Here is a 27,513-nt window from a genome sequence, read left to right as displayed (position 1 = left end):
GCAGGAAAAAGGAGGTGATAGTGCCATTATGTAAGTCTCTGGTGAGGCCCCATTTGGAGTACTGTGTGCAGTTCTGGAGACCACACCTAAAAAAGATATAAACAGGATGCAGTCGGTCCAGAGGGCGGCTACAAAATTAGTAAGCGGTCTTGAACACAAAAAATATAGGGACAGGCTTATGAACCTAAACATGTATACACTGGAAGAGAGGAGTGAGGGAGGAGACATGATAGAGATGTTTAAATATCTCAAGGGCATTTATGTATAGGAAGTAAGCCTCTTTCAACTGAAGGACAGCTTTGGAACGAGGGGGCATACGATGAAGTTAATAGGGAATAGGCTTAGGAGTACTCTAAAAGTATTATTATTTCACGGAAAGGGTGGTGGAGGCATGGAATGGCCTCCTTGTGGAGGTTGTGGAGTCGAGGACTGTGTCAGAATTTAAAAAGGCATGGGATAAGCATGTGGGATAACTTAGGAAAAGGAAGAGTTAGGGGTTACAAAGGATGGGCACACTGGTTGGGCCATATGGAGGGGCATAATCGAACGTCGCCGGCCAAATAAATCGCCGGCGATCTATGTTGGCGGCGGCGCTACAGCTGGTCAGAACCGTATTATCGAAAAAGATGGCCGGCCATCTCTTTTTTCCGATAATATGGTTTAGCCCAGCCAAATGCCATGGTGTTCGCCGGGTTTGAGATGGCCGGGTTTGTTTTTCAGCTATAATGGAAAGTTATGTCGGCCATCTCAAACCCCGGCCAAATTCAAGGCATTTGGCCGTGGGAGGAGCCAGCATTTTTAGTGCACTGGCCCCCCTGACATGCCAGGACACCAACCAGCCACCCTAGGGGTCACTGCGCTGGACTTCAGAAAAGCTCCCACGTGCATAGCTCCCTTACTTTGGGAGCTGAGCCCCCCCAACCCTCCCCAAACCCACTACCCACAAATGTACTGCACCCACTAAAACTGTTCCAGGGACCTGCATACAGCCTCTAGGACTTATTGCTGCTGTATAACTTTGGCATACCAGTTCACACCTGAAGACTAATCTCTCTGAAAAAGTCCTCTCTTGAAACAGGCACGTTTACTCACAGTTAACTGCAGATCAGAGGTTGTGCCCCACCGGCAAAGAGTCCCCTGGTACTAAGATTAGCAGTAGGTCAGAGCTGGCACAATAGTGTACAATGCCCTCTTTCAGCACCATGCAAGAAGAACTACGTTCTCTAACGTGGGTAGCACAGGAAATGGAACTAAAACTGGCTTACAAAAATGGCCACTACCGCATGGACTACAACAGGAAACAAAACAGGGCACACTCTGACCCAGTTAGCAGGGGGGGAAAAGCACCAGGGGAGTAGAGCCCAGTACCCTACACCCACCACAATGCATTGCTAATGTGACTCTGCAGGGCACCTAACAGAAAAGGTGTCACACTCACCCGAGAGCCACATCGCAACCAGGGAAAGGCTGTCGGAGGATACAACACATTCTGCTGTCATGGAGGTGAGTACGGCATTTGAAGCTGGCATATAGGCTGGCAAAAAAGGTTTTTAGTTTTATTTTTTTAGTTTGGAAGGGGATTGGTGAACACTGGGGGAGTATGGGGAGGTCATCCCCCATTCCCTCCAGTGGTCATCTGGTCAGTTGGGGCACCTTTTTGAGGCTTGGTCGTGAAAATAAAAGGACCAAATAAAGCTGGCGAAATACTGCTTAACGCCACTTTTTTTTTTTCCATTATCGGCGAAAGCGGCCATCTGGTAGCCACGCCCATGTCCCGCCTTCGCTTATCTACCGATACGCCCCCTTGAACTTTCGCCGGCGAAGCGACAGGAAAGCGGCGATGCAGTCAAAAATGCTGCTTTCGATTATACCAATTTCGCCGCTTTTAAAAAATCGCCGGCCATCTCCCGATTTGTGTCAGAAGATGGCCGGCGATCACTTTTGATTATAAGCTGGATGGCCTTTATCTATTTCTAAACCTCCAGCCATTACTTTGATTTTTGTGTTGAAGAGGATTATTTTGAACTTTGAATAAGAGTGCTTTTGAAAATTATGGGGCTTATTTTGAAGCTATAAATGGATTATTTTGACCTGTGATAAACAAACGCTCCAGCCTTCTATATCAAAGGCTCTTTAGCATTTTTGATTGAAGGTTTTTTTTTTCCCCTCCACATTTCCTAATGACCACAATTTATTTACTCATTCCCTGACAACACAAAAACATATTCTTTTGAATGGTAAACATTGTACAGATTTTCATGGTTTATTTCAGCTTCATCTCTTTCATGGTTTTGTTGACGATAATAGAGAAAGAGCCCATACATGGAAGTACACCCAGCGGGTCAGCCCTTTTCATAGACGGTCACTTACCTGGCCTTTCAGAGCATCAATCTCTGACTGCAGTCGAGTTATCATGCGGGTCATCTCAGCTATCTGGCTTTTGGTGTTGCGAAGGTCATCGCCATGCCTGCCAGCAGACACTTGTAATTCTTCATACTGGAGGGAGAAAAAAACAAAATAAAAACTATGTGGCTGTGGAAATAAGGCAACATGTACAACATTCTGCTTGGTCCACAAAACATATCCAGAGGAGGAGGCAGGGAGTAGTAGTAGAGTGGAATGACCTGGGAGCATGGAGTCCACTCAGAACCAGTGCTACTAAGGTGCACACAACTGCCTTGAGCCCTGATGCTACAGCCTGTTGGTGGGCTTTGAGGCCCTCTCCTAAATTTCTATTCAGAGACCCAGCATGTTTAACAGCAGGCCTGAGTCAATCCAGATTCTCATTGATTTCCCCTGTGATCATGAGTGGGTCACTCTGAGCAGAATTTTAGAAAGGACGCACAAGCCTGATTATAGATGTTCAGGTCGCTACATCCACAATTAGGCAAGTATTTTATAAAAGGATCTCCCAATGTAGATCCTCTTCTAAATAAATGCCTGCATGGATGTCCCTGCAGCCATGATGTACAGCAGGAGCACACATTTCACACATTCAGGCATGCAGAAAACAAACTCTGATAATCCCGCTATCTGGACATGTCAGACTACCGCATCCTGGTGGAAACTTTACACCACAGACATGACAGTACCAAAACTGCACATCCATTACATCATTTGCACTTATCCCAAGTTCCCCAATCACAGTACCCTCACCCTCCCAGAATTATTTGACAAGGCTTCCTCCTGGAATCAACTGTACTCTCACTTTCTGGCATCACTCAACAAGGATCCCCCTCCCGGTATCAGCCAAACCCTCACTCTCCAACATCACATGATAAGGCCCCCCCCCCCTCCTAGCATCAGCCAAAACCCTACCCTAGAGGGCACAGCCACCCTCCCCCCCCCCCTTGATAGGGGAGGCCCTTACTTGTGGGCATAGCCCTTCATATGGCAGCCTCCCTCAGACTTCCCCTTCCCTACAGGGCCAAAGCCCTCATGCTGCAAGTCTCCCAACCCAGATCCTGGTATTACCGCGGGTCCATGGTGGCTAGTGGGGCAGGGATGTCATTTGCTCCTGTCTTTTGTCCTCCTGGCCTTCAAAATGGTTGCCAAGACCTCTAGTGGTAATACCTCAATATTACTGCTAGGGGTCAGGCTTTTTCAACAGATCACTCATAAGTACATAAGTATTGCCATACTGGGAAAGACCAAAGGTCCATCAAGCCCAGCATCCTGTTTCCAACAGTGGCCAATCCAGGTCACAAATACCTGGCAAGATCCCACTCAATGATTTCCTTCTTTGTAAATTGTATCATGCACGTTCATTATTTTCAACTGTTGATGGGTGATATTTTAACATTCATCCCAAAATCCACAAAGCTAAATGTGAAGGCGGTTAGCTTGGCAGAGTTTAAAAAGGGGTTAGACGGTTTCCTAAAGGACAAGTCCATAAACCACTACTAAATGGACTTGGGAAAAATCCACAATTCCAGGAATAACATGTATAGAATGTTTGTACGTTTGGGAAGCTTGCCAGGTGCCCTTGGCCTGGATTGGCCGCAGTCATGGACAGGATGCTGGGCTCAATGGACCCTTGGTCTTTTCCCAGTGTGGCATTACTTATGTACTTATGGCAGAATCTAGCAACTACAGGCCTGTAGCCAACATTCCACCGATCACTAAACTAGTTGAGTCTTTAGCTCTGAGGTGTAGCCAATTGTGCAATTTTGGGTGGGCCTGAGCCCCAAGTGGGTGGGAACAAAACTTTTTTTTTGCCCCACCAGTGCTCTCCACACTCTCCTCCCCCTGACCCCTAACTCAAATTATAAATACCTGAGCTGACAGGAGCCCCAAACCCCTGCTAGCCCCCCCCCCCCCACGCATGCTCAGTTTTTGCGAATGCCTGAAAACTGAACATGTGCAGGGGGCCAGTGTGGCGGCCCATAGATAGTGCCACTGACTGCAAAGTGTTCTGACCACAAGATGAGGCCCTCTTCAGCTGGATGACCTTGGGGATCCCTGCTACCAGACATAGCAAGGGTGTGACAGTTTTGGGTGGGACTGATACTAAAGTGGGTAGGCCCACTGCTTTAGTAGGGCAGCAGTTGTTTAGATTTCTGGACAAATGTGATATCCTGAACTCTTCTCAGTTTGGCTTTAGAAGTCTACATAGCACAGAGATATTATTAATAACTTTAGTCACAGAAAAATAAATTATAAAATGTATACTCATTCCAGTGTTAGTGAAAACTATGATACCAAAGATCACAATTTCCCAGAATCCACCTCATAGAACATTTCTGTAGGACAAGCAGCTAAACCACAGGAAGCTCTGGGGGTAATATTTAGCCAGGGATGGTCAGAGTTTTTGAAAACACCAACTGCCATAGTTTAAATTATATAAAAAATTCGGTGCTGGTATCTGCATACTGGCCAGTGCTAAATATCTAGTTTCTGTGGTAACAAGCAGTGCTATCCAACTTGTGTCCATATTCAGACTGCTAGTCGGACAGCCAACTGGATAAAGCTAGGACAGCCTTTTTGCTAAGGATAGTTATCCAGTTAGCAATCTGAATATAGCTGCTAACCAGATAATCTCCAACTCCGACAGACCGCCTCAGCACTGTCCAGGTAGTACCAAGGCAGTCAGAGGACATATTCAGTAGCACTATCTGATTACTGCTGTTGAATATCTCTCTCACCAGCACTTATCTGGTTGTGCTTGCTAACCAGATAAGTGCTTTTGAATACTGGCACTTCTGTTTTAAGACTGTATGATTTGGTTTAGTAAGAAATTTACTGTGGCGCAAAGCCCCCAACAGCATGACCAAGTGAAGAGCAGTTCCTGCTTACCTTAATTTGATACATCTTCTCAGCTTCAGCTCGGCTCCTGTTAGCAATGTCCTCATACTGGGCCTTGACATCAGCAATGATGCTGTCCAGGTCCAGGTTACGGTTATTGTCCATAGAGAGGACCACGGCAGTCTCAGAGATCTGTGACTGAAGCTCACGTAACTCCTGGGTAATAAGGAGACAACCGTTACTGCTGGTCTCTCAAAATGGCCGCCAGCCAAGATGATCTTTGGAGTGTCAGAACATAAAAAGTATTTACTGTACCCCAGGGGTGTGCTGGTAAATTTTTAACAACAGGCTCTTTCTCCGGACGTAGCCAGCTCTGCAGTTGGAAGGGCCAGGAGTAGCCAGGGTGGGGGGGGGGGAGCAACACTTGCCTCTCTCTCCTCCCTCTCTTCGTGGGGGCACGCTAGGCATACCTTTGCTGGCAGCCAGTAAATGGACTGCCACCACTCCCAACGTCTTGCTCTGAGCAGCATGCTGAAACTTCTCACACATGCTGGAGAAGTCCCAGCCTGTTGCTCAGAGCTGGAAACAAGGAGTGGGGAGCAGCAGCAGTCTATTTACTTGGCTGGCAGGGCTCAACATCCCCACCTGCAAAGTAAAAGAGAATTCAGCAGGGGGCCCAAGCCTACATTTTGGGAGCCAGTTGTTAAAATAGCCATGGAGGGCCCTACTTTAACAACCGGCTCCCAAAATTCTTAAAAACTTAACAACCGGCTCTTGCGAGCCTGTGAGAGCCTGCTCCAGCACACCACTGCTGTACCCAAATAAGAACATGTTCTTCCAAAAGTGATGGCTAGCAGTTCTGTAAGAATACTATATGATAGTTAAAGATCATGGAGGAGGAGAAAGGAAGACAGACAAATGACATTTCCTTACTTCTTCATAAAGCTGTCGTAAGAAGTTGATCTCATCTGTTAGGCCCTCTAGTCGAGATTCAAGTTGTACTTTGTTCATGTAAGCCTCATCCACATCCTAGAAAAAACCCAGTTCACACTTCATTCTTTAGTTTTAACAGACTTTAGGCCTGACGGGTTATGGGAAAAAATGCTGAGCACCTAAGTGCCTAAAAGTGAATAGAGAGGGACAGCAGGATGCATATATGAAATTTTAATACCTTCTTCAGGAGGACAAAATCATTTTCCATCTCAGTGCGTTTGTTGATTTCATCTTCATACCTGATAATGGGAAAGAGAAACATCAATTCTCAGACGAGTTCTTGATGAGAACCAACATTTGAGGTCAACATCCTGAGACTAAAGAAAAAAAAAAAGGATACTCATCCTACAAGAACTAATTTAGATGCTATTGCACTAGAGACTGAGACACTGGTCATTATGTGTAAATTAACTATACTGGAAGTTTAATAGAAGCCATTGTCATATTGATGGCATTTTACAGGCAAGTTCAGTGACCCTCCTCTCTCCCCTGCCCCCCCTGCAGCCACCCATGTCCAGCGACCCTCCTGTCTCCCCTGCCCCCCCTGCAGCCACGCATCTGGTCTCAGGACCCCTCCCCACCTCCCTCTCACCTGCCCCCCTCCAGCCATCCATGTCCAGCGACCCTCCTCTCCCCCTGCAGCCACCCATGTCCAGCGACCCTCCCCTCCCCCCTGCCCCCCTCGGCGCATCACCCAAGCCCCTCCCCCCCCGGGCACATCAACCCTCTCGCCACCCGCAGCTACCAATGGTAACGCTGTCCGGCCGCTACTGCTTCTCCTGTTGAGCAGCAGCGGCCACTACAAAAAAGAAAAAAAAAAACAAATGTTTTTAAGCCTGAAACGCGACACCGTAGACAGCCATCTGGCATTGGCTGTCATCTCTGCAGCCGCTCCTCCTCTCCACTCTCACATCGCTGCGCTCCTCCGGGGTCCTACTCCAGGGGCAGTGACGTGAAGGCAAGAGGAGGAGCGGCTGCAGAGATGACAGCCAATGCCAGATGGCTGTCTACGGTGCCGCGTTTCAAGTTTAAAAACATTTTGGTTTTTTTTTCTTTTTTGTAGCGGCCGCTGCTGCTCAATAGGAGAAGCAGCAGCGGCCGGACAGCGTTACCATTTGCAGCTGCAGGTGGCAAGGGGGTTGATATGGGTGGGGGGGGGGGGTTGTCTGCGGTGGGGGTGGGGTTTTTTGTAGCGGCCGCTGCTGCTCAGCAGGAGAAGCAGCAGCGGCCAGACAGCATTACCATTTGCAGCTGCGGGTGGTGAGGGGGTTGATGTGCCGGGGGGGGGGGGGGGGGGGTGATGTGCTTGGGGGGGAGGGGCATGGGTAATGCGCCACTCCTCCCCCTGCCTGGGAATCAGCTGTGAGTGACATCAGCCTGGCTACGGGGCCTAGCTCTGCAACTGCAGGAGCCACGGACACAGGAAGCTACTTTAGAACGTTGGTGGTGAGAATTATTATAGAGGATATCTTTGTCCTGGATCTAAAGTACAGGTAAATATATTTACCAATACTTTAGATCCAGAATAAAAAAAGTTAAACCCTAATATCAGTAGGAGTTAGAGAAGGAGCTGGATAGTAGAAAAACAGAGGAGTCGAAGTCGACTCCACAGCTCTGTTTTTTTTCTGTTCTGAACCTTGTCTAAAATGTAAATTCACTTATGTTACCACTTTCAACTCCTGTGCAAAAGCAATGGGGGCGGGGGAAGTTTTAAAGTGTTACCAGCCGACTTATTTAGATAGCACAGAGCAAGATACAGTAACCTATATATAATTTCATTATCCCTTACTCTAGTCTAAAGAGATAACTTAATAATAATATTTTTAAACTATTATAAACAAGAACAAAATACACTGACAGCAACAAGCTTACCCTAAAGATCCCGTCCTGCCTCTGTGATTCCTGGACTCCAACTCCTATAAAAGATCTTGTGGACTTAACTACTTTCTCTTAACCCTGAACCTTTCCGCCCCACATATCACTTTCCTTTAATTGTACTTTCCTGTTTGTTAACTAAATGTTGTAAGCCACATTGAGCCTGCCAGTGGTGGGAAATTGTGGGGTATAAATGATATAAAATAAAAATAAATAAAATAAAAAAAAGTCTACTGTATTGTTATGACAGACCCTTCCCCAATCTCCTTCCCACTCCTGTGTGACCAAGGCCAGTGAAATTATGAACATGGAAAAGTTGGCAGCATTAGCACAAGAAAATACACAAACATAGGAAAGACCTTAGGGGCCCTTTCGGGATATGAGGTGACAGTTTATAAGCACAGAGGAGTAAATTTTACCCAGCACAAATAGATTTGAAAAATATTCCTGGACCTACAGATAGAGACAGAGAGAAACAGATGATGAAGTTGTATTGGTTGCCAATTCAGGCTAGGTTGTTTTTTTTTTAAGGTAGCCTGTATGGCTTTAATATTTTTGAATCTTTTAAAGATTTATCTAGAGCAGATGTTTTCAAAAGGCCAGCACACAGAGCAGTGGGGTTTTTGTTTTTAAGTTACAGCCTGGTTGCTTTCTTCCCTTCCTTCCCCGGGTCCGGCATCTGTCCTTCATCCTCTCCCAGCCCCACGTCCGTCAAACCTCATCTGTGCCAGCAGCAGCAGCAGCCACAACACACTGCCTGGGCCAACCCGAAGTCTTTCCTCTGCCGTGGCCTGCCTCTCTGATGCAACTTCCTGTTCAAGTGACAGCAGGCTGTGGCAGAGGAAAAGCTTTGGGTTGGCCCACGCAGCATGTTATGGCTGCTGCTGCCAGCACAAACAAGGTTTGATGAACTGGGGGGAGGGGCTGAGTGATGATGAGGGACAGGTGCCAGACCCGGACTGGGGAAGAGGGGGTTGAAGGAGGGAAAAGTTCTGAACTTACAGGGGGGAGGGGCTGAGGGTAGAAAAGAGGTCTGAGGGGGCAGAAGGAAGACGGTGGACATGGGGAGGGGCAAAGGAAAGAGGAAAAGGGTTTTGTTTAATAATGTTTTTTTTTTTAATTTGTTCTGGACTTGCAGGGGGAGGATGAAAGAATAAGAGGGAAATGCTGGACTCAGAGGTGGGTCTGAGGAAGGAAGACGGAGAGCTGCTGGACTCACGAGGTGGTGTCAGAGGTACTGGATTCACAGAAAGGGGATTTGAGGAAGGAAAAAGGAAAGGCTGGATTCAAGGTTGGGGGGGGGTTGAGGGGTGGTAGACAAAGAGGATGTTTGAGGGAAGAAGGAGAGGTTCTGGACTTACAGGGGGGTCTGAGGGAGGAAGAAGGAGAGGTGTTGGACTCACAGGGACGGGGTTTGAAAGAGAAAGAAGAAGAGCTGCTAGACTCATGGGGGGGGGGGGGTTGGACTCATGGGGGGTATAAGGGAGGAAGAAGGAAAAAGAGGTACTGGACGCATGGGGAGGGGCTGAGGGAAGAAGACGGGAAGGTACTGGACTCACTGGGGTGAGGGAAAAAGAGGGAGAGGGGCTGCAATCACGTCAGGGGGTTGGTAAAGGAGGAGGGCAGAGAAGTGCTGCACCTGTGATGGGGAGGAGGGAAGGGGAAAGGAGAGAGGGGTAGATGTCAGACTATGGAGGGACTGGGGAGAGAAAGAGATGCCAAACCATAAAGGGAGGGAGGGAGAGAGAGATCCTGGACTGTGGGGGATGGAGAGAAGAGAGGGAAAGATGCTGGCTACAGAAACCCCAATACCATGCTCCTTCCCACCTTGTGTAGGTGGTAAACCACATTTAAAAGGCTTTCACTTCTGCTGAGCAGCTTGCCACTTACACAACCCAAGAAGGAGCACAGAACTGGGATTTGTGTCACTGTCTCTTGTCCCCAGGCTGAGCTTCCTGCAGCCACTTTCCCCTCCAAGATACTGCCCTGCTGAGCTTTGAAGCGGCTCCTTTTCAAGGGAGGTGAGGGGTAGGGCGAGAGAGGGGACTGGAAATTGCTGGACCATAAAAGGGAAGGGATAGGGGACAGGGAGTTGCTGGACCATAGAAGTGGAGGGGAAGGGTGACGGGATAAGGAGTTCCTGGACTATAGGGGGACAGGAGAACAAGAGGGGACAAGGAAATCCTGGATTATAGGGGTGGATAAGAGAGGGGGACAGGGAGACGCTGGGCTACAAGGGTGTGACAAGGGGGGAAGGGAGATGTTTAGCATAGTGGAACCATGTGGGATAGACCATGAGGGTTCTCAAGGAGATGAGTGAGAGGAGGATGGGGAGTACAGAAGGTAGTAATAATCAGCAGAGGGGAAAAGAGAAAGAAACAGGAGGCCGGGGAAGGAGTGAGACAGGAAAGTTAACGGGTGAGAGGAGATGGAACACTGACAAGCAAGTGAAATAAATAAATGAGGATGACTGAAGAGTGAGAGGCTGAAATTTAAGTGAGCAGACATTAGAGAGAGAGGAAATATAACAGGTAGATGAACTATGGGAATGGAAGAAGAAGGGGAAGTGGAGAAAGAACAAATCGCCCACTGGAAAGAGAGCAAAAACAGACAGGAAAGCTGAAAAGAGAAACTGGGACCAACATACTTGGAAAAATAAAATGTCCAGATAACAAAGGAAGAAAAAAAAAGTGTTTTATTTTGAATTTATTAGATGAAATATGTTAACTTTGGGAAATGTTTATCAAAGATGTTTTAGTATTTTGTTCAGTGCAAGAGGAAATGTATTTGTTTTATTTCTCCTATGTTGTGGTACACACTTAGTTTGACTTCTTGGGGTTCCCAATTCAATTTCTGTCTTCATATTTCTTTCCTTTTTAAGTATTTATTGATTTTTTTATGTTAAGAAATGCACAATACACAATTAACAGTTCAAACGTTTCAGGTAAGCTATAAAGAACTTCAACAACTCCCACCACCCTTTCCCTCCTTCTCCTTCCCCCCCTTCTTGAAATCATTTTCATACTTTATTTCTAATTTGTGATCCCTTGTGGGTATTTGGTGAAGGTCTGTTTGTATTTTGCGTGTGACCAAAGTGTGGTTATTGTTTGCAAGTAGTTTCTGAGTAGAACTCTAGTGGTCTACTTGTTCTGTTTTATCAGTAGTTGGTGTGTTGTTGTTCCAGAGCCCCATGTAATATTTGTACTGCTGCTTGTTCTTAGGTAGGGTTAATGTTTGAATCATAGGAATTAGTGCTACTGTTGTATGGTTTAAGACTGCTACATATACTTTGAGTTAGAATTTTTGCAGGTTTTGTATTTCACAATATGTGAAAGTGGAGAGCGTTTATGTTGCTATGGAATAAATGTGCCAGCTAAGATCTGTACCTTTTTTTTTTGGGGGGGGGGGGGGAGGCACAGTTTTTGTGGATGCAGAGCAGAACAAAGAGCAAAGAAAGACCTTAAGGAGCAGGACAATGGGAAAAGACCCAATTCTTTATTAGAAGGACCCGACCCGACCTGCAAACTAATGCGATTCCATAAGGGGTTGCATAAGTTTGCAGAACTCTAACAAATCTGCCAATAAAAGGGCTAAGTTATAAATAAGGACATGCTGCAAATACAAGCCTGCTGGTAATATCAAAGTATATGCTGTCAGGGCATATGAAAAAGGTAAGTGTCTCAGTCCAGTGGATGCTAAAAATGCTCTAAAAAAACCCCACCAACGGCTTATTTTTTTCATACTCCCTGACAATGTATATTCTGATATTACCAGCAGGCTTGTATCTACAGCACATTCTTCTGTATAGCTAAGCAGATTTGTTACTGCTTTGCAAAGAATTCTGCAAACTTATGCAACCCGATGCAGGTGTAGTCACAGGTTCTGTCCCCGCCCCATCCCCGTGGGCTCTGTCCTCATCTGTAGAAGCCTCGAACAAATAATTCTATATTTAAATATTTTTATTAAAGTATAAAAAGGATCAATATGCTGTGCAACTGTTGTTTATAAATCACAAACAGAAAACTAAAATAACAATGAGCAACTTATAATAACCCCCCTCACCACCACCCTCTACCCTTCCAACCCCAACAATAGCCGATTTCTACTACCCCAAAGAATCCTAATCCACCCTGTTAAAATGTCAAGGGGTACAAAACACAACCCGTTCTGTATAGAAATATGCCCTATGAAGCACTGTAATGATTTTTTAATCTGTGGATGAATAAGAAGTCATCAACAATCTCAGGATTCAGTCTAGCTCTCCTGTCTTCCACAGTCCTCCCTGCAATAGAAGATGTCTTCTTAGATAAGTACATAAGTACATAAGTAATGCCATACTGGGAAAAGACCAAGGGTCCATCGAGCCCAGCATCCTGTCCACGACAGCGGCCAATCCAGGCCAAGGGCACTTGGCAAGCTTCCCAAACGTACAACATTCTATACATGTTATTCCTGGAATTTTGGATTTTTCCAAGTCCGTTTAGTAGCGGTTTATGGACTTGTCCTTTAGGAAACCGTCCAACCCCTTTTTAAACTCTGCTAAGCTAACCGCCTTCACCACTTTCTCCGGCAACGAATTCCAGAGTTTAATTACACGTTGGGTGAAGAAAATTTTCTCCGATTTGTTTTAAATTTACTACACTGTAGTTTCATCGCATGCCCCCTAGTCCTAGTATTTTTGGAAAGCGTGAACAGACGCTTCACATCCACCTGTTCCACTCCACTCATTATTTTATATACCTCTATCATGTCTCCCCTCAGCCGTCTCTTCTCCAAGCTGTATAGCCCTAGCCTCCTTAGTCTTTCTTCATAGGGAAGTCGTCCCATCCCCGCTATCATTTTAGTCGCCCTTCGCTGCACCTTTTCCAATTCTACTATATCTTTCTTGAGATGCGGCGACCAGAATTGAACACAATACTCAAGGTGCGGTCGCACCATGGAGCGATACAATGGCATTATAACATCCTCACACCTGTTTTCCATACCTTTCCTAATAATACCCAACATTCTATTTGCTTTCTTAGCCGCAGCAGCACACTGAGCAGAAGGTTTCAGTGTGTTATCGACGACGACACCCAGATCCCTTTCTTGGTCCGTAACTCCTAACGTGGAACCTTGCATGACGTAGCTATAATTCGGGTTCTTTTTTCCCACATGCATCACCTTGCACTTGCTCACATTAAACATCATCTGCCATTTAGCCGCCCAGTCTCCCAGTCTCGTAAGGTCCTCTTGTAATTTTTCACAATCCTGTCGCGATTTAACGACTTTGAATAACTTTGTGTCATCAGCAAATTTAATTACCTCGCTAGTTACTCCCATCTCTAAATCATTTATAAATATATTAAAAAGCAGCGGTCCTAGCACAGACCCCTGAGGAACCCCACTAACTACCCTTCTCCATTGTGAATACTGCCCATTTAACCCCACTCTCTGTTTCCTATCCTTCAACCAGTTTTTAATCCACAATAGGACATTTCCTCCTATCCCATGACCCTCCAATTTCCTCTGTAGCCTTTCATGAGGTACCTTGTCAAACGCCTTTTGAAAATCCAGATACACAATATCAACCGACTCCCCTTTGTCCACATGTTTGTTCACTCCTTCAAAGAATTGAAGTAAATTGGTCAAGCAAGATTTCCCCACACAAAAGCCATGCTGACTTGGTCTCAGTAATCCATGTCCTCGGATGTGCTCTGTAATTTTGTTTTTAATAATAGCCTCTACCATTTTCCCCGGCACCGACGTCAGACTCACCGGTCTATAATTTCCCGGATCTCCCCTGGAGCCTTTTTTTAAAATGGGCGTTACATTGGCCACCCTCCAATCTTCCGGTACCACGCTCGATTTTAAGGATAAGTTGCATATCACTAGCAGTAGCTCCGCAAGCTCGTTTTTCAGTTCTATCAGTACTCTAGGATGAATACCATCCGGTCCAGGAGATGTGCTGGTAGCAGGAATGTAGAGGATCCCCTATGCAAATTTTGCTAGTTCTGGCCAGCAGGTTTGCTTCTTTTTCCAAAAAAATCAAAATATCGTTGTCTGCATTACTCAAACAGTCCAGTTCATTCTGTCCCATGTCATTCTTTAGTCCTTCTAATAAAGAATTGGGTCTTTTCCCATTGCCCTGCTCCTGAAGGTCTTTCTGTGCTTTTCGTTCTGCTTTGATTGATTGATCTACTTTGGACCCTCTCTTTTTCTTATTCCTTTTTGTGGATGCAGAACATCTTTACATTTAATTCATAAGAACTGCCATACTATCCAGCTTATTTTCGAAAGAGAAAAATGCCTATAGTGCGACCTAAATCGGGAGATAGACGTTTGTCTCGCAAAGGCGCCCAAATCGGTATAATCGAAAGCCGATTTTGGGCGTTTCCAACTGCACTCCGTCGCGGAAACGAATAAAGTTGATGGGGGCATGTCGAAGGCGTGGTGGAGGCGGAACTGGGGTGTGGTTATCAGCGGAGGAGAGATGGGCGTCTTTAGCTGATAATCTAAGAAAAAAAAGGCGTTTTGACCGCGATTTTGGGTCACTTCTTTTGGACCCATTTTTTTTCACGAACAAGTCCCAAAAAAGTGCTCCAACTGCCCAGATGACCACTGGAGGGAATCGGGGATGACCTCCCCGGACTCCCCCAGTGGTCACTAACCCCTCCCACCAAAAAAAACCCCACTTTAAAAACTTTTTTTCCAGCCTGTATGCCAGTCTCAAATGCCGTACCCACCTCCATGACAGCAGAATGTGTTTGATCCTGTCACAGCCTTTCCCTGGGTCAGATGTGGCTCTCGGATGCAGTACAGGGTCACATCAGCATTGCATTGTGGTGGGTGTAGGGTATTGGGCTCCATGATTTCATTAGCTTGTGTTACAGTCTCACGATGTTGGTAGATGGTAGGCTCTTCTCCCATGGTGCTTTTCCCCCTGCCTACTGGGTCAGAGTGTGCCCTGTTGTGTTTCCTGTTGTAGTCCATGCGGTAGTAGCCATTTTTGTAAGCCAGTTTTAGTTCCCTTTCCTGTGTTAGCCACGTTACAGAACTTAGTTCTTCCCTTGAATGTGGCTGAAAGAGGGCATTGTACAGCATTCTGCCAGCTCTGACCTACTGCTCATCTCAGTACCAGGGAGACTCGTTGCCAGTGGGGCACAACCTCTGATCTGCAGTTAACTGTGAGTAAAGGCGGTTATTCCAATAAAGGACGTTTTTGGAGAGATTAGTCTTCAGGTGTCAACTGGTGTGCCAATGTTATATAGCAGCAACAAGTCCTAGAGGCCTGCAGTGTATGCAGGTCCCTGGAGCACTTTTAGTGGTTACCGCAGTGCACTTCAGCCAGGTGGACCCAGGCCCACCCCACCCCCCACCTGTAACACTTGTGCTGGTAAATGGGAGGCCTCCAAAACCCACTGTACCCACTTGTAGGTGCCCCCTTCACCCCTAAGAGCTATGGTAGTGTTGTACATTTGTGGGTAGTGGGTTTTGGGGGAGGGGGGTTGGGAGCTCAGCACCCGTGGTAAGGGAGCTATGCATGTGGGAGCTTTTTCTGAAGTCCACCGCACTGACCTAGGGTGCCCAGTTGGTGTCCTGGCATATCAGGGGGGTGAGTGTACTACGAATCGTGGCCCCTCCCACGACCAAATGGCTCGGATTAGGATGTTTTTGAGCTGGGCGTTTGTTTTTTTTAGCGATAATGAAACTAAAAACGCCCAGCTCAAAAACATCCATTTTTTTCGAAAACACGGTTCAGCCCGCCCATTCATGGACCCGTTCTCGGAGATAAACGCCCATGGAGATAGGCGTTTCCGTTAGATTATGCCCCTCCACATCAGACCAAAGGTCTGTGGGAGTCATGTATACAGTATTGTGTATGCGAGCAACATCCATCAGATGTGTCCAGACTGAAAAATAGGTTGAGAACTACCTGAATTATTGTCTGCTTGAACACCTGAATTGTTGTCTACTTGAATTCCCCCTGATTAGAGGAATCACATTTAAAGGTTTTTTTTAAATCTTCTTTTAGGTTTCAGGCAACTAAATTCTGGAATGGCTTCCCATTCAAAATTAATCAAGTTTCCTCTTTAGGTTTTCATCATGTTTGACGACATTTTGTTTTGTTAAATAGTCCCCCTAGTGAATAGGTTTGATCTTATCATACTTTTTCTTTGTTTGAAATTTTTAAAAATTGGAATTCTCAGGGAAAGCACTGGTTTCTTGCATGTCACTTAAAAGCTTCTTTAAGGGACTGGGTGACTATCAAATGTAGGGGCCCTTTTACTAGAAGGCATTAAGATCTGGGCTTAATGAGTTTTAACACGGGAACTTCCTGTGCGTTAAACTCAGATTTTCCACGGCAATATTTAGGGCTTTTTAAACAATTGTTCATTTACAGGCCCTATGCTAATTTTTCTATTAGTGCATGGGACTTGCAAAACTTAACGTAGCTGCACTGCCCATCTCCTATTTATGAGGCGATTAACTGAATTAAGTTCAGTTATTCAATTATTGTGCACTAATCAGAAAACTGTTGTTCCATGTCCATGGAATGCCCCGTTTGGGTTTCTGCCAGGTACTTGTGTCCTGGACTGGCCACCACTGGAAGCAGGATACTGGGCTTGATGGACCAGTGCTTTGACCCAGTATGGCAATTCGTATGTTTTTAAAAATTAAAAGGAAAATAATTAATGCATACTAATAGGCAAATTACAGCAAAATTCAGTAAGCCTTTTTTTGGCGCACTAACCGCGCATTACACCTTAACATTCTTTAGTAAAAGGGCCCTGTAGTGAAGAGATGGATTTACAATGCGAAGCACCCATATTCTATAATTCTGCGTGTAAGAAAACCACACCCCCAATCCACTGCAAAACACCCATGACCCTCCCATTTCCATGTCCCCTTTTTGGCCATGCGTAAACTTTAGGTGCAGATCCCATGACTAAATTTATGCACGCAAGTTCTAATTAGTGCCAATAATTGCATGTTAAAAAGCCAATTATTGGCACTAATTGGCTCGTTATGTAATTAAATTATGCGCACAAATTGGGTGCGTGCCCAAATTTGCTTGCGCCATTTTTATAGACTTTGAGGGATTGTCACATGCCAAGCAAGTTAGGTTGTATTGTCCTTGCTTGTACTGTGTTTATTCATTTATTTAAAAGTTTTATATACCATTTAATTGATGAGAATCAACATTGAAGAAGTTTAACAAAAGCCCATTACTTAGGGCTGGTCCTCCACCTCAGAAGTCCTGGGGCAGAATTTGAGTTACTGTAAATTCCTGGCTGGGGTCTTTTGTTCCCCAGGTTAGCTAGGATTAGCACAAAGGCAGCGTTCAGTGTCCAGGAGGTGGAGAAGGGAAATGGTCAAAGCACAATGGTAACACCTAGCAGCTGGATTTATGACCCAGAACTGTAGAGTTTTGGAAGGAACTCTGGGGCATGGTTCCCAGCCAAGGAATGCTGCTGGATTAAATTAAACTGGGAGGAGATATAAAATGGGGGAGGGGGGAGAGAACAACTCTTTATCCTTAAAGGTTATGGTGCTAGATCCCAGCGCTGCTGCCAACTGAGCTGGAAACATTTAACATTTGCCCAAGTCAAACTGAAGAAGCATGTGGCACACTCCACAGCCTTGTGAAACCTGCACAACTGGGATGTAAATCTAACCTGTCACTGAAATAAAGATCATTAACTCATATCTTCCAAGTTACCCAGCTCCAGAAGGGAGATTAAAAACCAATACTGGATTTCTGATGCCTTTTGGGAGCAGCAGCACTGATTTCAAAGGGTAGAATCAGAAACTACAAATCCTACACTGCTTTGGGATGTAGGTTTACATCAAAGACTGACAAAATAATGTACCTCCTGGAACTGAGTAACTTGGCAGTTCTGTAAATTCTGACAAACCACTGCTTGAATTCTGAACTCACTTGTTCTTGAAGTCTTCAACTAGGCCCTGCATGTTACTCAGTTCAGCTTCCAATTTGAATTTCTCCTGCCCCAGAGCATCCAGCTGTCTCCTGAGGTTGCAGATATAGGCATCAAACATGCCATCTGTGTTGCTCTTGGTGACCTTCTGGCTCTGCAGGAGGTTCCACTTGGTCTCCAGCATCTTGTTCTGTTGCTCCAGGAAGCGGACCTATGGGAAGAGGTAAAGATTTCAGCCTGTAGCATCCAGCATTTTCATTACAAGGTGGATTGAACAACTAGTCACCACTACACAAGTCACTTCAAAATGAATAAAATTCTGGGAGACTGGGTTAGATTGCCAAACCTGGTTTTTGGGCCCACCAGGAATGCTGGGGTTCTTAGTGTTTATCAAGCAGGGTGAAGGATGTCATTGGTGTTCCATGTCTCTTTATTTGAAAAGGAGGAATTGATCTATTCATTCAGTAGATCTCATTGAATGGGTAAGAAAGATCTTGGTGGGAAGAGGAGTCTTACAGGGCATGCCTGACAGTAGTCGGGCATGAATTTTTACATCAGCCTTTGGCTGGTGTAAGTGCTCACGATTAAGCTAGGCGCAAATTGCATACTAAGCTAGTATTCTACAAAAACAGTCCACGAAGACCTGCCTTTATAGAATTAAAGCTTAATACGCCATCATCCCAGCGCCTTTACTGAATTCCCCCATAGGACTCAATTCTATAAATGGCACCCAAATCTTGGCGCCAACAAAAATTAGTGCCATTTATAGAACAGCATTTGGCACTGGGATTCGCGCTCAATTTTGGGCATGAGGATTTACACCAACTAAAACCTGGTGTAAATTCTCATGCCTAAATTAGGCGTGGATCTCCCTTATCCAGTAAAACTGCATGCAAATTCCAGGAATGCCCCTGATCTGCTGATGACCCTCCCATGGCCGTGCCCCCTTTTTGGATCCACGCATAAATCCTGGCACCTAAACATGTGCATGCAAATTTAAATTAATGCCAATTAGCGCTGAGAATTCAGCGCTAATTGGCTCATTTATCAATTAAACTGTGTGCGCAAATTGGGTGCATGCTGATATTTGAGCAAGCAATTTTATTTATTTGTTACATTTGTACCCCACATTTTCCCACCTATTTGAGTGCCATATATACATTTAGGGTGTTAACATTCACTGAATGGAAGATGTGATTATTAGTTGAGGGAGATCTCAGTCCTGGATAGACAGGAGCTGGTGTTTGTTAGGCAAGGGAAGTTTTGTGTTCATTTGGTAAAACAAGATCTACACTGTTCAACAGAGAAGAGTGTAATAGGCCTTGTCATTTGCAGATATACCAAGTCACACACATTCGGACACATGCATTTAGCCCCAGACTCCAGCTCACACACCAAAGCCCCCTCTTCTCACATATTGGAGTTCCCAGACCTACACAAACGATGCCCTTGTGGTCTTGAGTATGTTGGACAGCAGTGATCCCTCCAATCGCTGCTTCTTGTGCCGGGTCCATGGTTCTAAATGAGGCCCACGAACTCTCATGAGATACCATGAAAGGCTGCAGCTGCCATTTTGATCCTCGGAGCCGGTACGGGCAGCAGTGACTAGGGATCGCTGCTGCTAGACCTACCCTAGAACACCAGGGCATTGTAACTGGAGGGGGGGAGATGTTGCATCAGAGTGGGCAAGGAGGGATACAGGTGCTGCATCGGTGGGGGGTGGGGAGCAAGGAGGGAGAGAGGTGCTGCATCAGTGTAGACAAGGAAGGAGAGAGGTACTGCATCGGGCTGGCGGGGGCCTAGGACAGGTAGAAGTACTTTAACAGAAAGATCCAATGAGGGGGGTGAGGAAGAAAGAGGATGCAGAGAGGAAAAGAGGTGCTGGACTTTGGTGGGGGGGGGGGGGAGAACATGTGGGGAAAGAAGGAAGAGGGAGAGGTGCTGGTCCTGCAAAGGGAAGACAGAATAGGAGCAAGGGAAGAGAGGAACTCTTGCTGGACCCCTGAGGGGGGGCAGGAGGGAAGAGAGGGGGAGAGATACTGGACAGGAGAGGACATGAGGGCAGGAAAAGAGACAGATGGTGGCATGTGAGGAGGGGGGAATAGAGACACAGAGATGGGAGATGCTCAACATGGCGGGAACACAAGAGTGATGCTGGGTCAGATAGATAGGGAGAATATGGATGGTGGAGATAGAGAGTAATGAACTGCCAAATGGGCAATGACACTCTGACAAGAGAAGAAACCAGAGAATAGGACCAATACAATAAGAAAAATGAAATGACCATATAACAAGGGTATTAAAAATAATTTTAATTTTCTATTTATTGATTGGAATATGTCAGTTCTTGGAACGAGTATCTTCCAGAACTAGTTTTAGACACGGCTGGGGCCCGAGAGAAAAACCTCACACATTGGTCTTCAATCTCCAGCATTGCGGTGGTAAGTCTCCAGCACTGGGATGGGCCACCCTTGGCGTCTCTGCATTTGCTGGGTATCAGGAGGTGTTCAAAAATGTGACTTCTGTATACACAAAAAGTCATCATGAACACAGACAAATTGTGAAACTGATAACTTACCATTATAATAATTGCACCTAATGCTGACAAAATGTCATTTATGAGCCAGGCTTTAGAAAATAAATATCAAGCTATCTTCTGGTTGTGGGGCAGAGCAAAATTAAAGGAGGAAATGGAAAGAAATTGGTCAAATTTTCCTTCAAAAAATATATATTTTTTAATCGTATGTACCTTAAGCAGCCAGTTAAAACATGTAATAATTTTTTTTTTTTTTTAGAACAACACTCCTTCAACTGGCCCCTACCACACTTTAAGTACAAACATTTCAGCAGATCAGTCCTGGGACATCTCAATTTTGGGTATCATTTTCATTTTAAACTGCATCCCCTCCCCCCAAGTGCAGGACTGCCCTGTTTTTCATGCAAGGAATAGACAACAGGTATTACAGTATAGCACCATAAGCTCCACAGATTGCAAATATCATAGAACCAGTCTGGAGTGAGTTTGCAAGTTCCAGCTATCGGTAAGAATGGGCACATCAATGCACAAAATCCATCCCAGACTACTACAATCCAAGCCACAGCTTCCATCTTGCCCTACCCACCAAGCAGGAAAAGAACTACAGGGTTGGCAGCCAGCAAGGAATGAAAATCTCTTGTACAGGTTGTCCAGGACCAGTAAGCAGGGCCCCTAGTCCACGCTGACCAGTCTTTACTGGAAACCACAACCTAGGCTTTCTATCCATCACTCACATAAAACCCAGCAGCAGTGGAGAAAGGGTCGATGGCATGTTCTGATTTCAGTGTCACTCCTCCACACCAAACCATCAAGAAGCAAAACTGAAAATGTTTGTTTTAAACCATTCCTTCCCTGATCCAGGCAACTTCCTAAAAATCTCTGCACTTTGGACTGAAATATATTTATTTATTAACTTTAAAAATATTACAATTCTGGAGGGACACAAATTAGATCTTGTGGGATCATTGGTGATCACTGATCCCTGAGATTTCAGGGTGCACTGGGGCTACTAAAATATGTTAAGGTGAAGAGAGGATGGGGAGGCGACTACCTAGACAGAAGCTCTGTTTCACAGTAAGGCAAAAAATGAGCTTGTGAGACAGCTCCGTGGCCAGTTTCAACTCCTGTTGCATGCTTTAATATGTATCAGATTTTCAGTTTCCTAATGGCTGCCTTTTCGATGGATTATTTGTTAAGGATAGGCCTGCTCTCCCTTGTAGTTTCAGAACAGCTCCTATGCATGGAGAGTGCCTGGAACTCATCCCAAGCAAACTATTGCAAACTTTGGTCGACTGCCTATGGGTGTTAAACAAGGTCAAAGCCGTGTTTAAAAGAAATAAGTCATCTGTCACACTCCAACATGGATAAAAGCCTCTGTTCTGTGACATCCATCCTTGTCCTATTGTTAAATGTGTTTTATGTTTTCTAAAAGTTTTAACTTAAAAATCAGCAGGCATTAAGACATAAAGAATGGGTTGAATTCAAAGTAAATAGGCCAACTCATTCCACCAGCACTATGCACAGGGCCGGTCCTAGGGTATCTGGCGCCCCCCTGCAGACTATGTTGGCGCCCCCCCTCCCAGCATCTCCTTTCTCTCTTCTCCCACCCTGCTCCTGTCCAGCGATTCTCTTTTGCCCCCCTCCCCCTCCCATTTATGGCCACCTGCCCGCCCTCTTCTCCCCCCCCCTTTTTCTTCTTGCCACCCTGTGTGGTTTAAGTCTTTTTTAATTTACCTCCGTCCCAGCGGCCGCGTCATTTCAAAGCCCTGCCTGTCTCTAGGCTTCCCTCCGTGAGTTTGTTCCCTCAGAGTCCCGCCCTTGAGGAAATGACATCAGGCGGGACTCTGCGGAATGAACTCACGAAGGGAGGGAAGGCTAGAGACGGGCAGGGCTTTCAAATGACGCGGCTGCTGGGACGGAGGTAAATTAAAGATTTAAACCCCCAAGGGCAGCGCGGTATGGCGCCGCAGCGGTGCCCTTGAAGGCAGGCGCCCCCCTGCGGTGCTTACCCCGCTTACTGGGTTTGACCGGCCCTGACTGTGCAATCCCTTTACTTTCTACTACAAAGGGCAATTTGAACCCCTATGAAAAAGTGGAAAGCGGGTCTCTCTCCTAACAACTCTTGTTGGCACTGTACCAAATCCGAAGGTACATTAACCCATATGATATATTTAGGTTCAATGATTAAGTTATTCTGGATGCAAATTTGGAAATACATCCAAGCTATATTTCACTGTCAAACCAAGCTCTCAATTGATACACCAACCTTCCACACAACCTCAGTTAGATGTGCAAGAATCAGACCTCAAGCTTTTTGATATTTTAATCTCCCTTGCCCTGCAGATGATTCTAGGCAACTGGAAAAATGCAAACATGTTAGATTTTACATTCTGGTGGAACACAGTATGTACGATTTCAAAATTTGACTTACAGAGGTGTGGTAGCCGTGTTAGTCCACTCTTAAAGGTTATCAATAGAAATCAAACAAAATAAAACATGGAAAAGAAAATAAGATGATACCTTTTTTATTGGACATAACTTAATACATTTCTTGATTAGCTTTCGAAGGTTGCCCTTCGGGCAACCTTCGAAAGCTAATCAAGAAATGTATTAAGTTATGTCCAATAAAAAAGGTATCATCTTATTTTCTTTTCCATGTTTTATTTTGTTTGATTTCTATTGATAAAATTTGAATTAAAATCTGCTGGAAAAAAAAAAAAAAACAAGTAACCTACAAGCCATTCTTCAGACATGGAAACCTTTGGACAGGGCCGGTCTTAGCAAGTGCGGGGCCCTGTGCAGACCAATTTGGTGGGGCCCCATCCTAGCCCCACCCTAGCTCCGCCCCACCCTAGCTCCACCCCATTGATAAGATTATTCCATTTTTAGAAAAATTTTTTATTTATGAAATTTCAAATAAAGACAAATGGCATTGAGCCTGCCATGAGTGGGAAAGCGCGGGGTACAAATGTAATAAAAAAAAAAAAAGCTAAACTTGTACAAAAAAACTGATTGAAATAATAAGCACAATGCTATCATGAAACCTCCCTTCCCCAGAAGTGGAGTGGCCGAGCCGCGAGATCATCATGAATGATGCGGACGGTCATCTGAGGCGAGCGGAGGTCGGAGCGGAGGCAGAGCGGGGCCCCCTTAGGCGCGGGGCCCTATGCGGCCGCCTTGGTCGCCTCTGCCTAAGACCGGCCCTGCCTTTGGATACATATTGACATTATATGTGTGGATAGATAAAAGGCTCAAAGCAACCAGTGTCTTACATCTACTCATATACTTTGCTATTTACAGAAAACTACCAGTTTATTATGTCTCTACATAGCATCTCCCTTTTTTACTTAGTAATGTTTTTTCCATAACTTTATTTTATAGTTCTATTCATTTGGCGCATGTAATGTATTTCTTTGATGAAACATTTTGTATACATGTTTTGTTACTTAAAAAAAAAAAAAAAAAAAGAATGGGTTGCAACATACTGGTAACTCAATTGCAAATATAGTTGCTGCCGACATTATTCCAGACTGAACCTTGTTCAACAGGGTTGTAAGGCAATAAATAAAGCCAGAAGAGGAAGGCCACACCTTCGAGCAGCTACTCTATCCGTTAGGGATAACCATGAGTTTGCACGCAGTGACAGGTGCAAGGTTACCCCACCCCCTGCCCCGCTCCTACCTTGTCAATGAAGGAGGCGAACTTGTTGTTGAGGGTCTTGATCTGATCCTTCTCCTGGGTCCTCACGTGCTGGATGGTGGGGTCGATCTCCAGGTTGAGGGGGGCCAGCAGGCTCGGGTTGACGGTGACCGCCGTGATCCCCCCGGCGCCCGCAGCCGGGCCACTGTAGCCAAGCCTGTAGCCGCTCCCATACCTGCTGCCAGCGGTGCTCAGGGCGAATGGGGCCGTGCTGACCCTGCTGCCGATGGCCGGGCTGGACGAAAAGCTGCTGAAACCCCCGGCGGGGCGCGGACCGCTGCTGCTCATCCGGTACTGCACTTTCTTGGTGACCAGAGACATGCTGGAGAGAGAATAGACTGAATTCGGTGACTGTACGGGGGATCGGGCGCTGTAGGATACCGTGCGTGCACTGTAGGGCTGGGAGAGGTCTTTGTACAGAGGGAGGGGGTGGTGAGGGGTGATCAGATGACTGCCGCACCTGAATGGCCGAGGCCGGGCGGGGGAGAGGAGGAGCTGCCCGGCTGGCACCTGCTGCTCCACCCGTTTAACCCTTTCCTGGCTCAGCAGCCAAGTACTGCGCTCTCGCCTTCCTGTCCTGACCTGAGTTAGTCCAAATTTTAAAAAAGAGAACTGTTTTTCTACCTTTATATCTTCAATATGGAGAGGGTAGCTGTGGGCTGTTAACAGGTGGGGGTATTTGGTATGAAATACTCGCCACTTGTAAAATAAAATCCTGTGTTAGCTGTTTACTCGGCTTGTGGGAAAAAGTGAAAGTACTAGTCTAGGATCAAGAGGGCTGAGGGAGTACGGTCGCTTGTCATTAATTTATACAGCGCTATAGATTTCACCTCAGCATTTACAGTAAAGTGGCAGAAGATAATATCTGCAACAGGTGACATAAGAGCTCGCATAAAAACGCAAAGCAAATGAAGTGTGAAAGCACAAAGGACAGTCAAAGACGTGTGGTTGATGGGGCAGGCAGCAGTCTGTCTGTCAGTCACACGGTCCCACCTCCCCCAGAGAGCCATGATCTGTGCTTGACTAGGCGAATTAACATTTCGCTTTCAGTTACTTTTGCTGTAAGGCAGGGAAGCCACATTGGTGCAAGCTGCAAAGAGACTTCCCTATAATCGAACTTCTTCCCAGAGCGGAAGCTGTATTTGACCCATCAACTATATAGAAAAGAAAAAAAATCAGCTAACATGTTTGAAAGTAAAATAATTTTAATGGGCAATACGAAATCTATCTTCCTTTTATAGCCTTTTTAGATGTGCGCTTTAGAGACGATACACACACTGGTGACAGCCTCTACTAGTTTACAGCCTAGTCAAGATAAACAGGAGGTTTCAGGACATACCCCTATATCCAAAATGGCTTATAGGTTTACTTGAGAAGAGGAAGATTATATACAGGTCACAAATTTTCCTTGAAAAATTGTGTTTAATCTTTTCTACCTTAAGAACACTAAGCAGTCAATTACACCATGTCATAAAACTTAATAACGCTCCTGCCCCTGTCCTTATCCCGGACTACTGAACTCCAAGCCGCAGCTTCCATTTTGCCCTACCCACCAAGCAGGAAACGAACTGCGGGGTTGGCAGCCAGAGAAGAATGCAAATCTCATGTACAGGTTGTCCAGGACCAGTAAGCTGGGCCCCTAGTCCATGCTGACCAGTCCTAAGTTCTAACTGGAAACCACAACCTGGGTAAGTTACTAGCTATCACTCACATAAAAGCCAGCTGCAATGGAAAAAGGCAAGCTCTGATTTCAGCTTCACTCCTCCTACTACTTATCATTTCTATAGCGCTACAAGACGTACGCAGCGCTGTACCCTTGAAAAGCACAACTGAAAATGTTCGTTTTTAAACCATTCCTCCAGGCAGCTTCCTGAAATCTCTGCATCTTGACTAAAATATATTTATTAAAATTATATATTTATGGTTAGGGACGACACCAATCAGAATAATTGGTGTTCACTGATCCCTGAGATTTCCAGGTGCATAGGGGCTGCTCAAATATGTTAAGGTGAAAAGAGGATGGAGATGAGACCAACCAAGCTGTTTCACAGTAAGGCAAAAAAATCACCCGAGACAGCTCCCTAGCCTGTTTCACCTCCTGTTGGCATGATCACGTCTGCCGTTTGCTAATGGCTGCCTTTTGAAAGGATTATTTCTTAAGGGCAGGCCTGCTGTCCCATGCTGTAGTTTCGGATCGGCTCCTCATCCCAAGCAAACTGTTGCAAACTTTGATCGACTGCCTATGTCATAGGGAGTCTGAGTTTGAACAAGGTCAGAGAGCCATGTTTAAAAGAAAGAGGGAAAAAAATCTGCCACATTATGGATAAACATTTAAGTTCACTAGCAAAATCAGCGGGCATTAAGACAGAAAACTGGAGAATGGGTTGCACCAACATATTGGTAACATTCAACTTCAAATATAGTTGCTCCAACTTTATTCCAGACTGAACCTTGTTCAACAGGGTTGTAAGGCAATAAATAAAGCCAGAAGAGGAAGGCCACACCTTCGAGCCGCTACTCTATCCGTTAGGGATATCCACGAGTTTGCACGCAGTGACAGGTGCAAAGTTACCCCACCCCCTGCCCCGCTCCTACCTTGTCAATGAAGGAGGCGAACTTGTTGTTGAGGGTCTTGATCTGATCCTTCTCCTGGGTCCTCACGTGCTGGATGGTGGGGTCGATCTCCAGGTTGAGGGGGGCCAGCAGGCTCGGGTTGACGGTGACCGCCGTGATCCCCCCGGCGCCCGCAGCCGGGCCACTGTAGCCAAGCCTGTAGCCGCTCCCATACCTGCTGCCAGCGGTGCTCAGGGCGAACGGGGCCGTGCTGACCCTGCTGCCGATGGCCGGGCTGGACGAAAAGCTGCTGAAACCCCCGGCGGGGCGCGGACCGCTGCTGCTCATCCGGTACTGCACTTTCTTGGTGACCAGAGACATGCTGGAGAGAGGATAGACTGAATTCGGTGACTGTACGGGGGATCGGGCGCTGTAGGATACCGTGAGTACACTGTAGGGCTGGGAGAGGTCTTTGTACAGAGGGAGGGGGTGGTGAGGGGTGATCAGATGACTGCCGCACCTGAGTGGCCGAGGGAGAGGAGGAGGAGCTGCCCGGCTGGCATCTGCCGCTCCACCCGCTTAACCCCCTGCTGACCCGGGAGCCAGGCACCGTGCTCGCCTTCCTGACTAGTCCAATAAAAAAAAAAAAAAGACCTTCTACCTTTATCTGCAATGGAGAGGGTAACTGTGGGT

At 45.9% G+C, this 27,513-nt stretch overlaps 1 protein-coding gene across 3 annotated transcripts in view; it reads right to left on the bottom strand.

Annotated features, from left to right (window-relative positions):
* Positions 1–27,302, bottom strand: part of LOC115466737 (keratin, type II cytoskeletal 8-like) — a 35,096-nt gene extending 7,794 nt beyond the window's left edge. The window contains exons 1-6 of one of the 3 annotated variants that reach the window (XM_030198200.1): positions 26,863–27,302; positions 18,035–18,243; positions 6,416–6,476; positions 6,178–6,273; positions 5,296–5,460; positions 2,371–2,496 (exon numbers count right to left, since the gene is read on the bottom strand). In XM_030198200.1, the coding sequence (XP_030054060.1) occupies positions 2,371–2,496; positions 5,296–5,460; positions 6,178–6,273; positions 6,416–6,476; positions 18,035–18,243; positions 26,863–27,201 (996 nt within the window). In that variant the 5' untranslated portion in view covers positions 27,202–27,302. Of the gene's footprint in view, positions 1–2,370; positions 2,497–5,295; positions 5,461–6,177; positions 6,274–6,415; positions 6,477–18,034; positions 18,244–24,249; positions 24,661–26,862 lie in introns of those variants that run through there. The other 2 variants (XM_030198201.1, XM_030198199.1) reach the window with 2 other exon arrangements.
* Positions 27,303–27,513: the final 211 nt, after the last annotated feature.

Source organism: Microcaecilia unicolor, chromosome 3 (genome assembly GCF_901765095.1).
Source record: "Microcaecilia unicolor chromosome 3, aMicUni1.1, whole genome shotgun sequence".
NCBI lineage: Eukaryota > Metazoa > Chordata > Amphibia > Gymnophiona > Siphonopidae > Microcaecilia > Microcaecilia unicolor.
This window is presented reverse-complemented; position numbering and strand designations above follow the sequence as displayed.